At 40.2% G+C, this 16,711-nt stretch overlaps 1 protein-coding gene and 1 long non-coding RNA gene across 2 annotated transcripts in view; one reads left to right on the top strand and one right to left on the bottom strand.

Moving 5' to 3' along the window:
- The window catches only part of LOC139044851 (uncharacterized), a 41,048-nt gene extending 32,628 nt beyond the window's left edge, over nt 1-8,420 (top strand). The window contains exon 4 of the long non-coding RNA XR_011502187.1: nt 3,514-8,420. This is a non-coding gene — a long non-coding RNA (uncharacterized lncRNA). The remainder of the gene's footprint in view (nt 1-3,513) is intronic.
- BTC (betacellulin) overlaps nt 1-16,711 on the bottom strand; it is a 43,958-nt gene that overhangs the window by 2,039 nt on the left and 25,208 nt on the right. The window contains exons 3-5 of the mRNA XM_014865120.3: nt 8,435-8,552; nt 3,419-3,565; nt 1,496-1,606 (exon numbers count right to left, since the gene is read on the bottom strand). Coding sequence (XP_014720606.1) covers nt 1,498-1,606; nt 3,419-3,565; nt 8,435-8,552 — 374 coding nt within the window. The 3' untranslated portion in view covers nt 1,496-1,497. The remainder of the gene's footprint in view (nt 1-1,495; nt 1,607-3,418; nt 3,566-8,434; nt 8,553-16,711) is intronic.

Below are 16,711 nucleotides of genomic sequence, written 5' to 3'. Positions count from 1 at the left end.
AAAAAAAATCTAGAGCCAGCATTTTTGTTTTCAGTTCATTACTGTCCCCCTGGTAATAAGTTAGGAGAACATTATAATTTCTCAATAAGCATTTACTATTCCCTCTTATGCTGGTGGGAGTTTCTGGGAAAGGAGAGTCTTTGTACTGCTGAGAGCTATGGAAAAGTCACCGCTCTCTCTTGCTGGATGTGAACAGGGAAGCATGTGGCCCCAACTGCTACTGGCCTCTGCTAAGAGGAACGAGCCAAGCACCAAGCCAGCTCTTCCCACAGTGAACAGAAAGAAAGAACGTGGGAGCCGCGGGTTCACCCAAGTGTGAAGACCACCTTCCCTCTGGACTGCCAGTTCATGCGAGCCAATCATTTCCTTTGTTTTAAACCATTCTGATTGGGTTTGAAGCCATTACAGCTCAAACTACCCCAGCTAGCTGTGCTAGTTATGCTCCACGCTCCCTGGGACAGAGCGGTTCTCCGCCCTGCGCTGCGCTCCAGGGGGCTGACCTCCAGCTTGCATCACAAGGGCTCCCTTGCTCTCCCATTCTGATTGGGTTTGGCTAGTGGGAGGCATCTGCTGAAAATCTGAAGGCAGAAGGAAAGAGGGTGTGAGGTTTTTTTTCTCTGTTTCCTGCCTCCTTCCTTGTTTAGGCTCCTGCAGTGCCTATTTCTCTCCGCAGCTACGGCTCCTGACTGGTGGAACCTGCAGGGGCCAACCTCGGTGCCAAGGTAACACTCCCAGGTCCTTCCAGACACGGGACGGGGAAAGCCTCCTGCCATTGCTAGAAGCCAGGAGCCTCAACCTTCCTGTGGGTTCCCTCAACCCTGCTCTCCCAGTCCGTTCATCAAAATCTCTTTATTAGAGAAGCCGGCCTGGTGGCGCTGCGGTTAAGTTTGCACCTTCAGCTTCAGCGGCCTGGGGTTCACCGGCGGGATCCCCGGTGTGGACATGGCACCGCTTGGCAAGCCATGCTCTGGCAGGCATCCCACATATAAACTAGAGGAAGATGGGCACGAGGTTAGCTCAGGGCCAGTCTTCCTCAGCAAAAAAAGGAGGATTGGCAGCAGATGTTAGCTTAGCGCTAATCTTCCTCAAAAAAAAAAAAAAAAAAAACCTCTTTGTTAGATCATCCAAGAGGATTTGTGACTCCTGCTGGGATCCTAACGGATACAACATTTAAAGTGCTCAGAACAGTGGTTGGCATATGGTATGCTGAATAAATAAAGTTATTACGAAAACATTGCTATTGTTATTTTCTTTCAACATGAGATGTCTAAACTAAAATACCTCTTCTTTTGCCCAAAAATGAGAAGGAAAAATTATAAAATAAGGAGAAAGTCTTGTATTGGGCTTCAGATTTTATGAAAAAATGTTAATTTATTTTTAGATGTTTTTAACATAATCGAATTCCAATCAAGGATTTCCTGGACGGAGTCCAGCCCCTTTTCACAGGTCAATGTCACCTGACTAGTTTCCCATCTACCAAGTTTATCGCACTCACCATTAAGCAATACTAGTCTCTTGAATATCTTCATTGATTGGAGTTATGTCTTTACCCAGAGTTTCCATTTCTTCCTCTTTCTTCCTTCTTTTACGACGTTTCCGAAGAGGACTTGGAAAATAAAGTGTTGGAAATGAGCATAGGCCTATTAGTTCATCTCAGTGAACATTTTAGTCAAAACAAAACTAATTTAGTGAACACAAAATTAATCATCAAGAGAGCCTGTGTGATCTTATTTCTAGAATGTTAAAAACGCATAGGTTTCCTTTTTTTGGTAAATATTTTAGGTTCTCTCTTAACCCATCTCTTTTTCCAGGCTCACGTGATAGCCACAATGGGCAGCAGTGTGGATGGAGTAGAGTTAACAAAACACAAAGAAGATGGTACCTGATTGGTGATGAGCTTGATTGGCACAAGAAAATTTTTCAGGCCAAGTCATTTTACAAAATAGACTGATAAGAATTATTTAATGTGCAAATAAATAGTACAAATTGGAAACAGACATAAGAAAACCAAGAAAGTGAAAGCAGCCTCTGGATTTGTTAATAAAGCTTCTAGACACATTCATTAAGAAATGTACTCGATATTCTGGATGGCAGTCCAGTTTTCTTAAAGTATAATTCAAAATTAATGTAACAAAATAGGCCATTTCTCAGTTCCACCCCAAATCTGGCATATCAAAATTCCTTTTTGCCATAAAGTAGGTAAAATTTTAAAAATATGTTTCAATTTTATAGCTAGAAGGAATCCTACAGATTATCTGGTTTAATTCTCTCATTTTACAGAAGACAAAATTAAAGTTTAAAGATGCTAGGAAATTTGTCCAAGATCTCAAAGATATTTAACGGTAGGACTGAGACAAAAATCAAAGACTCTAGTCTCCCGGGAACTATGCTAATGTTTTTCTACCGAGAATGTTGTAAAGAAAAGGGTCATGAGGCACCCTCTTCTGGTGTGTTCCATGGCCCAAAAGTAATGTAACAGTTCAGGAAGCTAGGCTAGCTTCTCAAAACAAGAAGATAGCGCGTAAAAAAAAACCACCTTTTTAGCATACTACAGGAGTCCTGATAAAAATTTGATGGGTTTCCAAAAGAAACTACTTTAAGAATTGTACCAAGCCACTCTGTCTCAGAGAAAAAGAAAGGTGTTTCTTGATTCCCAAAGTTGTGGTACAAAATGAAAAGACAAGAAGAACAGCGTACTCATCTTTTGTAAATAAAATTCGTTATTTTAATGTGGCCAGGAAAAAAAATGTTTGTTTCTATCTTTCAAAGTTATTGTGTTTAAGAAAACGAGAGTCTTCTTTAGCTTACTAACAAACCCACATAAAATATGACTGACTTTAGGACTAAATAATTGGCTTTTTTAATGAAGCTATAATTGACATAAAACAATGTATTAGTTTAAGGTGTATAGCATGGTTTGATATTTGTATATGTTGCAAAATGATCACCACAATAAGTTTAAATAACATCCATCACCTCACATAGTTACAGAATTTTTCTTTCTCAGGATGAGAACTTTTAAGATGTGCTCTCCAGGCAACTTTCAAGTATACAATACAGTGTCATTAACTCTAGTCACCATGCTCACATCCCCAGGACTTCTTGTCTTAGAACTGGAAGTTTGTACCCTTTGACCACCTTCATCCATTTTGCTCCTCCCTCTTTTTTTTAAATTAAGAGACTTATACAAATTTTATTTTAAATTATATTAATTATGCTCAGCAAAATGACAGAAATCATATATCATGTGGTTTATTATAAATACTTCAATATAAATGATGGCAAACCTCAAAAAGTGATTTATTTAAATTAAAGCAAAAAGGAAAGAGAAAAGGTAGGAAGGAAAGAAGAAAGGAAAGAAAAGAGAGCAAGATGCAATCTCTCAGACTGACTTAAAATTAAACGTACAAATACTTACTGACAGCATGTGCAGATGCTGACCACCAAAATGATAAAAATGACCATAATTGCTATCAAACAAATCACTAAAATCTGCCCTCTATCTCCTCTTAGGTAAAACAAGTCAACGCGCTCACATCGTGCCCCGGCGTAGCCTTCGTCACAGCTGGAAAAGCAAAACAAGAGGAGGGCCACAGGGTGAAAACGCAAGACTTGCAGGAATCTCTACTATTTCTTTTCTTAAGAAACTACCATCGTTTTCATTTCTTCGAATTAATAAAGGACACAGTTCCTTTAAAAAAATTTTTTTAAACTGTACAACCACTGTGTTCATGAGTAATTTCACTTTCTTTGCTGAAAACCTGTCATCACTTGATCATTATGAACAATATGTCTAGTACAAATAAACAGAGATGAGGACAATTTATTAAAATTCATTCTGAAATTTTCGATTCTAAGGTAAAGGGAGAGCATGATAAAATTTCCTCCAGAGCACTCCCAAGGACTTAAATACCTCCAGGACAAGGAATCCAAAAATCCTCAGGACTTCCCATTTCATTGGAGGGCAATACGAACAGCTTCAGTGTGCCCAAGCTCTCTTATTATGAATCATTAAGAAACTGTGCTGTTTTATACGATCAAACATGCAATACATAGAGAGGTCCACAAATGTTTTTCAACAAGATTCCCCCAGCCCACCCCCCAGCCTCTCTCTTGGTAACTTCCGTCCGTCAGCGGTCAGTGCTAGTTCGACTGCGAGGAGGGCTCACAGATTAGGGAATGCTCGGCTGTTCACCACCTCCCCAACTACATCCCCCCAAATGCAATGGGTCTTAGCTTCTCCAGTTCCTTTATCTGATCCTCGAAGGCCACATTTGCAGACCTGTACACCATTCCTTCCCCTCTCCTCTAAACGGCCCCCCTTCTCCACGCCCTTCATAAAACAGAATGACCAAAATCAACAAGCTCTCCCAAGTGGGACTGTCACTTCCCTCATCCTCTCAACTCTCTATCAATACAGTCTTAGGATTCACCTCAACTCACCAGATGCCCCACGTCTGAGGTGACAGGTACAGATCCGTTTGACCAAGCCAAGACTTGTTTGAGTAACGCTCAACGAGCTAAAGGCTCAGTGATTTGGGGACTGTCCATAGTATTCTCTGAATTGTGTCAGATACTTAAAAAATACAAAAGGTGTTTGTCTGAGGACATTTTAAAACCAAAATTATATGTTGTAACAGCAGGACCTTTGCATTAACAAATATTTTTCCTCTTTTCTCCTCAGACTCACTCAAAACACAAAGAGATACTGGTCATATACACAATCATTTAAATCTCAAAAAGATGAAATTCTGCTTCTTGAAAAGATTTCTGTGCAACCTTGTTTATTTTTTTGCTTTATGTTTTTAAGAAAAGATCTATTGCCAGGCTATTCTACAGTTTATATTTTATTTATGTTCATTATATATATATTAAAATACATTATATATATTTTATTTGTATTCATTTTAAGAGCCAAAGCAGTTACTTCCCACAAAGCCTGTATTTCTCAAGTAAGGAGATCCCTTAGTACCAATATTGTAGCTGGACAATGTTTCAAAAAACAAAAAAAACTAGCTCAGTCACAACCATCAATTGAAAGGTGAGATTCAATGCAAGCAAAGGAGAAAAGACACCTAACGCCATCTATTACAAAGGACCCAGGATGTTGAGGGAAAATTGCTTCCTGCAAGAGGGCCAGATATTTTTCTTGCAAGGTCAAAATAACAGGAAGAGAGCTTAGAAATATTAGGAAATTTCAAAAATCTCTTGCACATAGCCCTGGAACTGGGGGAAAAACATCACTTTTAATTGTATGTGTGGGAGGGAGATTTAAACAGTTTTTTAAGAGCATAATTAAAATCTTACAAATATAGTCTCTTCCAATTAGCTTAAATGTTTCTCTAACAAATTTACTAAATATGACATTTTTAAACAATAACTTTGTCCATAAAATACACAACAATGACTTGCTGTTCTTTTAGAACGTTTTTTCTAATTGTAAGCTTTGGGTTCAGTGGCTTAACCATGTTTTAATTGAATTTCCCAGTAAGCAGTACTTCTTGTAAGTTATAACCCAACGAAGCCATGCGGAAAGGTCAAAACTTTACATAGGCAGTTATAGTGGCTCTCATGTTATTTCACTTCTTATCCAACTAATAATGTATCGGCTGGTGGCCATTTCAATGGAGCAGAGGAGGCAACGAGTGCAAGATCCTAGTATGTGTTTATTAAATGATTAGTAAATGAATACATGAGTTTTTATTAGTAAATATTTTACAAAATAAAATAAAAAATAATTTTTAAAGGGGCCAGCCGGTGGCGTAGTAGTTAAGTTCGCGCTTTCTGCTTTGGCAGCCGGGGGTTTTCAGGTTCAGATCTGAGATGCGGACCTGGCATGGCTCCTCAAGCCACACTGTGGCAGCATCCCACATAAAATAGAGAAAGATTGGCACGGATGTTAGTTCAGCCACAATCTTCCTCAAGCAAAAAGAGGAAAATTGGCACAGATGTTGTTAGCTGAGGGCCAATCTTCCTCACATACACACACAAAAAAGAGTAAAAAAAGAATAACAATAATTTTTAAAGATGGTCATAACCCTTGAGAACACCACAAAATCAGGATTTGGAATCACTGTTCTGAAATAATCACTAGACACTGCTCTAAGAGATTCATAAGCAATGTCTCAGTTGATCCTTATAACAACCTTTGAGGTTCGTGCTATTATTAACACCATTTTATAGATGGAGAAACTGAGGTATAGAGAAGCTAAGAGAGCATGGCTGGTATTCAAAAGCAGGAAGTTTGGTTCCCAAGTTCATGGCCCAACCACATTGTAATACTGCTTAAATGAACTGTGCTGCATGAACAAATAAAAATTATCTATCTGGAAACAAATCATCCTCATTCCAAGAAAATACTGAGAAAACTAATAGGGAATTTGAAACACACTGTTTTTTAATGTAAAAAGAGTAGTCCACGAACTCATGTGATCCCAAGCAAAAGGAGATATTTCTGGCTTCCGAAAACAGCATAGTCATCAATGGCCAGACAGTTTTGCCTGAATCCGTGCTACAGCAAGTCATCTGAAAGGACCAGGCTAGGCTGAATATCTCCCACGCACCCCAATGGTACGAGTTACGGAATATTTACTCCATGCTGGGTGCCATGCACAGGTTAGGGTTAGGTATTTTTGCTTACTGTATTATTTTGTTTAATGTTTCACACTTAAGACGAAGATATTATTACTCCCTTTTATAGATGAAAAAAACTGAGGCTCAGGAAAGGTAATTGACCCATTGTTAACACAGTTTATAATCGATAGAAACAGGGCCGGCCTGGTGGCACAGCAGTTAAGTTCTCACATTTCGCTTTGGCAGCCTGGGGTTTGCTGGTTCAGATCCTGGGTGTGGACCTACACACTGCTTGTCAAGCCATGCTGTGGCAGGCATCCCACATATAAAGTAGAGGAAGACGGGCACAGATGTTAGCTCAGGGCTAATCTTCCTCAAAATAAATAAATAAATAAAAATAATTGATAGAAACAAAATCTTAACTTAGGACTATTTGACTATCTTTTGTTCTGACACCTATGCTCTTCCACTCCCATTGACTCTGTATCATTCCACCACTAAGAAGGTGTTCAGATTAAGGCCTTGTTTTTTGGGTTTGGGTTTGGGTGTTTTGGCAAGGAAAATTGGCCCTGAGCTAACATCTGTTGCCAATCCTCCTCTATTTTTTGCCCCCCAAAGTCCCAGTACATAGGTGTATATCCTAGTTGTAAGTGCTTCTAGTTCTTCTGTGTGGGATCCCACCACAGCATGGCTTGATGAGCAGTGTGTGGGTCTGCACCCAGGATCTGAACCAGTGGGTTAAACTGTGGTTTTCATTTCAGAAGGCAGCAGGGTTAAAGACAAATAAATATATAGACACAGGGGCCAGTTAGAAAAATGTGCTGGGTTAAAGGTCATTAATATTTTTAAAACTCAATATATGCTCCCCAGCCAGTGAGCAACTAAATGAAATTAAAAAACAAAACAAAAAAAAAAAAAACAGCTCTCTTTCCCAACACACACAGGCACATTTTCAAAAATTACTTCCTTACAGTAGCAATTCTTATTCTACTCTAAGCATTATCTATGTATGTTTATCTTTTTAAATTAAATTTAATTATAATTAAATTTTGAAGAAGTCCATGACTCTTAAACATTGCACCAAATTAGGGTTTGGAATCACGGTTCTGAGATACTTATGAAAAACAAAAAATGTATAGTGGGGGAAATGACAAAGAAGAACATAAAATTTCTATTAACTTTAGGTCAAATCTATACTTTAAAAAATCACCTCATTCCTCTATGAGGAAACGTCTCATACAGCACAGCAGAAGGACATCTCTTTAGAATAAAATGAATATTTAAAATATGCAAAAAAGTTGTTTGTCCTTGAGTATAATTAAACTTGGACTCAATTTACTAAGTGTTGGAAAGAGTGTTTTTCTCCCAATTCTCTGCTGTACTAAACAGGCTTTGCGAATCGCTATTTATAAATAGGACTGATTTCATTGCACTTAATTGACGCTTGCAAAAGTAGCTTTTAATTTGGCAGAAATTCCTTCATATTTACATTAGCTCTGAGCCACCTAACACATGCCCGAAGAATTTGTTTCCATTCGCACTACCTGGGAGTTTAGTTGAGCTGAAAAGCATTCTTAACACTGGACAGAAACAGTTTTGCTTGCACCAGGCAGCACAAGACCCAGCCCCACCTGGAGCGGATCTGGACTCTCGCACATTCATGTTTCAGGAGGAAAGTGTGCGTCAGTTTCTCCAGAAGTAGCCCCTGAATGGGCCCCTAAAGAAGCGGCCCGGGGGCGGGACCAAGCGGCACCGTGTCCCTACAGATGGCTTGGTTAGCTCAGACTTTCCAGTCCTGTCAAGACCCAGGCTGGCACCATTCTGCACCCCTTCGCTCGCTGGCTCAGGGCACTCCACTTACACGCAGGAGGGCGTCTGCTCGGCCACCACGAAGCGACATCTCCCTTTGATGCAGTAATGTTTATATTGCTTGGGGCACCGAGAGAAGTGGCCCCTTCGCTTTGATTGCGTAGTAGTAGCTGAAAAATGAGAAAAAGTTCAATAAATCAACTCACTTTAAATACATATTTCTAAGTAGAATCGTATTCCTATCTTTGCCGCCAGTTTTCCTGTAGAAGATACTCCAGGCTCTCACACATCCTTCTCTCTGCACTGGGACATGAATCAGACTTTGGTGGCCCCAAAATAGCCCTCGAGATTATTGGGTAATGGGGATTGTGGTGGGAATGTTTTATATTTTAGTTAAGATTTGCATCCACACTGGTGTCGTTTAAAGGGTAAAGCACAATTGTGATAAGAGAGAAGACTATTTCTTCCGCGAAGGTTATCAGAGCCGTGGGGCTGACAGCACTGAAAAGAGAGAAGGGCGTTTTTCCTTTCCTTTTTTTTAACTTAAACACTTACGTAGCACTTACTGAGTGCCAGATGATGGTCTATATACTTTATGTATATATATATTAACTAATTTGATGCTCATAACAGCCTTGTGAGGTAAGCACCATTCTAACTCCTATTTATGGATGAGCAAAGCACAGCACATACAAAGTCCCCTTCCCAGATCACACAGCTAGAAACAGCAGAACTGGGACTCAAACCCAGGCGGTCGGGCCCCAGAGTTCATGCTCTCAACTGCTCCACTCTGGCTCTCTGTCAAGCCAGCTGTTCAGCAGGGAGTTGTCATCCGCTCTCTGCCTGAGGCACCCAGAAGTCACGCCTGCCTGAATGGGAGATTCTCCCTCTCATTTGAACCCTGGAGAGTTTCTCTTGCCCTGAAAAAGGAGGAAAATCCTGGAGGCTTCATATCCGGATTTTAATCCTGCACTGACTTCCCTTTCTTGTCCTTAGAGAGTCTTGACTGCCTAATTTTTCAACTGGAGACAGCAAGATGTAGCAATTTCTCCATCGCTTACATATAGAAAGTTTCAACCAATAAGGATTGTCAAGTAAAACAGTACAGAAATACTAACTAGCTGTTCCGTATATTGATTCACAGCAGACATGGGCCCACACCCAGAGAAAACAGCTAACTAGTCAGCTCCAGCCCCAGGTTGGACTTTCCATATTTATGGTATGACGAACAGCTTACAGGACTCAGACACCTGTGGAGCCAGGAAGACCACGGCGTGCACTTCAGAAGGGCATTTCACACTAGGTTTCTATGGCACCTGGTACCGCAAAGACATTAAACAATCCTTTTAGTAATGCCAATAACTATTAAACTTCCTGATTAATATAATGAAACGAGTACATATAATTGTCCAGGGGCCACCAGAGAGGAATCACAAAGAGCTCTGGACCATCTATACACAGCAAATTCCTGGGACGTCAGGTCACAGAGTTTCAGGGGTGGCAGAACGCTGCTGAGGAACTGGCTGACCTGGTTTTGGTTGGTGGCTTGATTACCAGTCATGCTGACTGCTTGTATGCGCCAGATATTTGCTCCCATGCGTGCCAATCAATGGGACTCTCATTGAAATTTCTCCCAGAAATAACTGCAGAGTGTCTCAAAGGCAAAGATCTGTGTATTTTGGCAAATAAATGGATCAGTCAACTTCCACTCATCGAGTACTTTCAGTTTCCAGAGTCCTGTAATAGGCATTGGGGGGAAAAAAAAAGAGGATATCCTATCTATCTATCTAAATTGGTATGATAGAACAAACTAAAAAAACAATAATAAGCAACCAAGCAGTAAAACAGCCATAGTAATCATACAAACAGTTGTGGTGCACTGGAAGCAGTGGGAAAAACACTGGATCAGGAGGAAGAAAATTAATCTTTCATTTTCAGCTCGGCCTTTCATTAGCCACATGGGCCCAGGCAAGCTAATTAAGCTGTCTGAGGCTCAGTTTTCTCATCTATAAACGGTTATATAAAACACTGATGCGGTAGATGTTATCATCTCCCTTAAAGAGCTGTTGAGAGGCTCAAAGAAAAAAATACATGTGGAAATGCCTAGCAGAGTGCCCAGGACAATACAATCCTCAGTAAAAAATGAGTTGCTTCTAGAATCTTGAGAATCTTGGCAATTCTAAGAGAAATCTTATTTCATTATGAAGCCTGCTTACCTAATTAAAGAAAAATTTCAGGAAAACGTAGATTTTTAGGAGGAATTGAACAAGCAATTGAGTTACAGAGAGTATCAAGAGCAAAAGTTCAGGATCAGGAATCCACAGGCCTGATGCAGGGGCAGGAGTCAGATTTAATGGGAATGGAAGAGGCATGAAGGGGAGCAGCCAAGGACGGCTGTGAATGGAAATTGGAGACCTCAAATGTCAGAAGGCCGAAGTGTTAGCGCTTGAAATATAAGGAAGGAGAAAGCTGAAGAAGGATTTTACAGATTGAATTAAATGGTATATGTAAAAAATACTTTAAATTGTGAAGCATTTTATCAATGTATTAGATAGGAGAGTGCAGACTGGATTGCAGTAGGAAGATGTCAGGGGCAAGAGAACACCAGGCCATAGCTGAGCCATGCAGACATACATGATGCGGGCCTGGGCCAGGGGGATGGAGGGCAAGGCGATGAATTTAAGAGGCGGCAAGACTTAGTGACAGATTCGCTGTGCTCCAGAGGGGCCTTCCTACTTTGCAAAGCATGCTTGACTTATATATAAGCCATCTGGCTCTGTATCTGAACTTTACTAATTCCTCTAGTTATTATGCCCCTTTAAATGTAGCTGGCCTTTTAATAAACACCATGCAGAGATGATACCAAAAAGCCTTAAGCAGCAGCTGCTGGATGCAGTGATTTGATCAGCCTCGGTTCATCTAAGCGGCACAAATCCATGCCAGGGAAATTGTTGCCAGACCCTGTTTTGATCACTCACAGAGCTCTCTCCTTTGCCAAATAAGCATGCTCTTAAATATTCCCAGCATTATGTGGATTTAAAAACCCTTCCATGCCACCAAGCGGAAAATGTCCAGTGATTTCTCTACGGAACTTTAAAACCTGGAAGAAAAATAAATGACACATACCACCCCCTAAAAGCCAGGTGGGATCCTCTCTTCTTCTCTAATGGAAACGAAAGGCTTGTCAGCATTCCCCCTTTCGAAATGCACCTTAAATTCCAGTTGCTTTCATCTAATATTCCTCAAGGTCACATTATCTGAAATTGAACAACTGTGAAATCTAACATTTTCTGCTTATCATGAGACCTGATGACACAGGACAGGGGATGGCAAAATCTACCCTTCTATTCCAGGGACGTTTATCAAGAAGAAGGAAAAGTTAATCCTATGACAAAAGAATGATTAGTCCCCCATATTGTGTTTCTCTGTTGAGAAGTGAAGGACATGGTCTTGAAAATGTAACAGCCGTGAAGATTCGCCTGATACTGGGTGTGGAGGACCTTAATTGATCTTTTTTCTCCACCTTACTCTTTTCCAAACCACATTCCCCAAACCAAAACATTCCTCTGGGAGTGAGTCTGTCCCACAAAATTGCACTGGAAAACTACACCCTCTAGTGGGCCAGATTTCAACCCAATCTCCTAAGTGGATGTGCACCACAGGTAATTTATCTCAACCTCTTCATGAGGCACTATAGCCCAAAGATTCTAAAGCCAATTAAATAAGAAACCACAAGCGTTACTGCAGGTCACTGTGTGCTAAAATCTGATTCTAAGAGTTAGCAAAAGGGATCAGAAGTAAGAACACTTTTCTTTGATTGTATGGACAGATAGATAAGAAGTAGTCATCTTCCTTGGGTCAGATGGATAGTTAGATGACATGTGATGGATTCTCTTGGGGCAAACTAAAGTGGAGGAACACAGCAGACATCCAAATGACTGAGTTTAAATATGGAATTTTCCTCGATTTGATTATATAGAGTGGTTCCTTAATCTTTCTCTACATGACTTTTATTCAAGCCAAAACAGGCTTTGTGATGCCTTTGTGATTAAAACTCTTCAGAATGGATACATTAGGTTTCTTTATAAAACCTTCACTTACTTATTCCAGTAGAGCTCATTGCAAATCTATTTAATGATTTTGTAAATGATGTTAATATCGGCAACACTTCTGAAATCAACTCTAAGGGAAATAGACAATTATGATTACAATGTGTTTTTGTAATTCTCCTTACCATGTTCATAACCTCACAGTATCTCTAACCCCTTAGTTAGATACAAAGTTAAATCTCTGTGTAACGGATTTAAATGTGGGTGCCAAATTTTGAGGTAGAAGTCCCACAAGTGTTAACAAGGAAAGACAGGGAGGAAAACAAATCCCTACAAATTCACCATCCTACACAAGTATCTGACCTAAAAAAGGGAACAACTAGTGTACAGAAGAGTTTATGTGGGCACAGCAGAGTTTGGAGACAAGTTTCTTCCTGATCTATTAGGCAGAACAAGGCTTCAATATTCTCATCCTTGGCTTCCAGGCACTTTCCCAATAGGGGTTTCCTCATTTTACAAACTTTTTAAGCCAAGAAGAGAAGAAGAAAGTTTTATACATATGTACATTTTTTTTTTGCTGAGGAAGATTCACCCTGAGCTAACATATGTTACCAATCTTCCTCTTTTTGTATGTGAGCCACTGTCACAGCATGGCCACTGACAGATGAGCGGTGTAGGTACACACCTGGGAACTGAACCTGGGCTGCCAAAGTGGAGCTCACTGAACTTAACCACTAGGCCACCGGGGCTGGCCCAAAAGTTTTACATTTTTTAAGCTAATTTTCCTTCTTATCTTGTCAACTATCTCCCTGAGACAGGGAATGCAAATTCACATTGTCCTTGAAAAAGTACAAAATTTGAATATTCATTGTAATTGAGGATTCCCATTTGTCTCACATTCAATGCCATTTCCTATAGCTATGTGAAAGGGTCTGTAGCTCCAGGAAAAGAAAAATAAATTTCACAGATGCAATTGTGAACTCTCCTCTGCTCCTAGGATGTGCTGATACAGGAGGCCAGCCAGGTCCGATCAGCACGTCTTCTATCCAGGAGGGCTGTGCCAACCATTTCTGAGCTTACAGGAGTGGGCCTGCACTTAGAGCTGCCGTTTTTCATTCTATCCCTTTAAAGGAAGAAAAAAAAATCCAGTGCTGAGGTGTGAGAGTATCTGTACCTATTTAAAATTATTCATGGCTGTGGGGCAAAGAAAAATGGACAGACAGAAAGAAAACCTGTACTTCCTTTTGTTTTTCAAGAGTGTGTGCTATGGAATTCTTATGCATATGATGCCTCCTTTACTCATTCTCCTTTGCTGGTTCATCCTCATCTCCTTCATCCTCTTAAGTTTGCAGTGCATTGGGACTCAATGCTTTCTCATCCTTTCTCCTCTCTCCACTCCCTCCTTGGGTGTTTCTTGGCTTTAAACACCTTTATGGTAACAACTTCCAAATTTATGCTTCCATCCCAGATCTCTTCCTTCAATGCCACTGTCCCACTAACATCTCCACTTTGAGGTCTAACTGGAATTTCAATTTAACACTTCCAAAATGGAACACCGATTTTCCCTCTCAAATCGGTCTTTCCTCATCATAGATAAATGGTATCTACATTTCTTTCTGTTATTCAAGCCAAAAATCTTGGAGTCATCTTGACTTCTTTCTCTTGTACTCTACATCCAATTCATCAGAAAATCCTATTGGTTGCATTCAAAATATATGCAGAGGGGCCAGTGCCATGGCTTAGTGGTTAAGTTTAGTGCACTCCACTTCGGTAGCACAGGTTCACAGGTTCAGATCTCAGGCATGGACCTATACTACTCGTCAGCCATGCTGTGGGGGTGACCCACATATAAAATAGAGGAGGACTGACACAGATGTTAGCTCAGGGCTAATCTTCCTCAGCAAAAAAGACAAAACACATGCAGAGTAATCCCTTCAACTCTACTACCTTAGTCTAAGCCCAACATCATCTCTAGGCTGGAGGTAGTCTCCATGGCAACAACATCTAACTAGTCTCCCTGCTTCTGCCCTGACTATCTAGTCTGCACACAGACACCAGAGTGATTAAAACTCACTCAGAGTAAAAGTTGAAAGGCCTTGTAATCCTCGGCAAGACTCCACATGACGTCACCCATTCCCTCTCTGACCTCATCTTTGACCATTCTGTTCATGGCCACAACCTTGGCCCATGGAACAGGGCCTGCTGCATAGTAGGTGCTCATAAACATTGGTGGAATGAATAAATGCCTCACTTAAGATAGAAAATAACAAACTAAAAGTGGAATGCTTAGAGATTGGGGCTATTTGAAAATAAAATCATAAAATCATTTAGAAATAGGAAAGACCCCTAAAGATCATTTGATTAACTTCTCCATTTTACAGGTTACAATCTGAGTCTTTGAAAGCTTAAGTGACTTGCTCAAGGTCAGCCAGGCAGTTAACAGAGACAGTCTGCTCCTGCTCCACAGTAATTCCTCTTTCAAGAACCTATTGTCCTTATTTGGCTTTCAAGCAATTATTTTTCAGAATTTCCCTCATTTATTCAGCATTCTGATCTTCCTACACGATTCTAGCAGTTTAACATTAAGTACACACGTTCTAGAGCCAGTCTCTCCAAATTCATGACAGGCTACTCTGCTTACTGTGTGACCTTAAACAAACTAAAAATCTTCTGCACAGGAAAGAAACAATTAACAGCCTGAAAAGTCAACCTACAGCCTCTATGAAAAATAATATGGATTTTCCTTAAGAAGTTAAAAATAGCACTACCATATGATCCAGCCATCCCACTTCTGGGTATTTATCCAAAAGAATTGAAATCAGGATCTCAAGGAGATAGTTGCACTCCCATGTTTATTGTGGCATCACTTTCAATAGCCAAGATGTGGAAACAACCTAAGTGTCCATCAACAGATGAATGGATAAAGAAAATGTCATATGTACAGTTAACGAAATATTACTCAGCCTTAAAAAAGAAGGAAATCCTGCAATATGCAACAATGTTGGGATGAACATGGAGGACATTATGCTAAGTGAAATAAGCCATTCACAGAAGGACCAATACTACATGATTCCACTTATATGAGGTAGCTAAATAGCAGAGAATAGGATGGTGGTTGCCAGGGGCTGGGGGGAGGGGGAATAAAGAGTTGTTGTTGAGTGGCTATAAAGTTCCACTTACCTAAGTTATGAAAGGTGAATAATTTCTAGAGATCTGCTGTACAATATTGTGCTTATAGTTAACAGTACTGTATAGCACACTTAAAAATTTGTTAAAAGGGTAGATCTCATGTTAAGTGTTCTTACTACAATAAAAAAATTAGAAAACATATTTACGATGATGAGGTAGATTTTTTAACACCGTCAATCATCAAATTATGGAGTAATCTCCAAAAGGAAATGTGAAAATGCTGTCTGTCATTTAAGGCATTTGAAACAAGACTGAAGAAAAGCACACAAACATATAAAGTTGGCCTTGTCCTTCTCCCTACTTGAGTGACAGGACCCACACAAGCATGACCTAAGACACCAGTGGATTCCACAGCCTATGGGTGCTCTCCAGACCACCCATTAGTGCGAGGAAAGAAAGAGGACGATTGGGCTGGAATGGATGACTCACAGCAGGACAACTTGCTCAGCATGTTCCTGGCTCAGTTACAGCTTCCCGGGTGCTAGGAAAAGAGCATTTAACACCAAGTCATCACGCTCCCAGCTTGGAGAAGTTTCCAGGGAGTACTGGAAGGTCTTCTCCACCCCACTCTACTTTTGGAATTGGCCTGTGTTTTGTTTTGTTTTGAAATCAGAAATAACCCGTGTAGAAGACTACACCATACAATCTATAAAGGACAGACAGAACCTTAGACCAGGGGTCAGCAAACTATGGCCCAAGGGCCAAATCTGTCCCACAGACTATTTCTCTAAATAAAGTTTTATCGGAACACATCCAAAGCCATTCATTTGCATAGTGTCTATGGCTGCTTTCACAGCACAATGGCCGAGTTGAACAGTTGCAACAAAGACTACATGGCCCACAAAGCCTAAAATACTTATTATCGGATCCCTTACTACGGCTCACTCCTGCCTTAGACTAATAACTTTCAGAATACTAAGTCAAGCATCTCCCAGGTAAAACACATAAAATTCATTTCCTTCTTCCCTTCTTTTAAGTTACAGAATAGAAAAAATAATTTTAATTTGAATAGAATACGTCAACTTTCTATAAGTCTAGTCCAAAATATCCCATGCTAGACTCTGGAGCACACATCTGCGACACACAAAATA

This window comes from Equus asinus, chromosome 3 (assembly GCF_041296235.1).
Source record: "Equus asinus isolate D_3611 breed Donkey chromosome 3, EquAss-T2T_v2, whole genome shotgun sequence".
NCBI classification, from domain to species: domain Eukaryota; kingdom Metazoa; phylum Chordata; class Mammalia; order Perissodactyla; family Equidae; genus Equus; species Equus asinus.
Note: the sequence above shows the minus strand (reverse complement) of the source record. Positions and strands in the feature narration are given on the sequence as shown.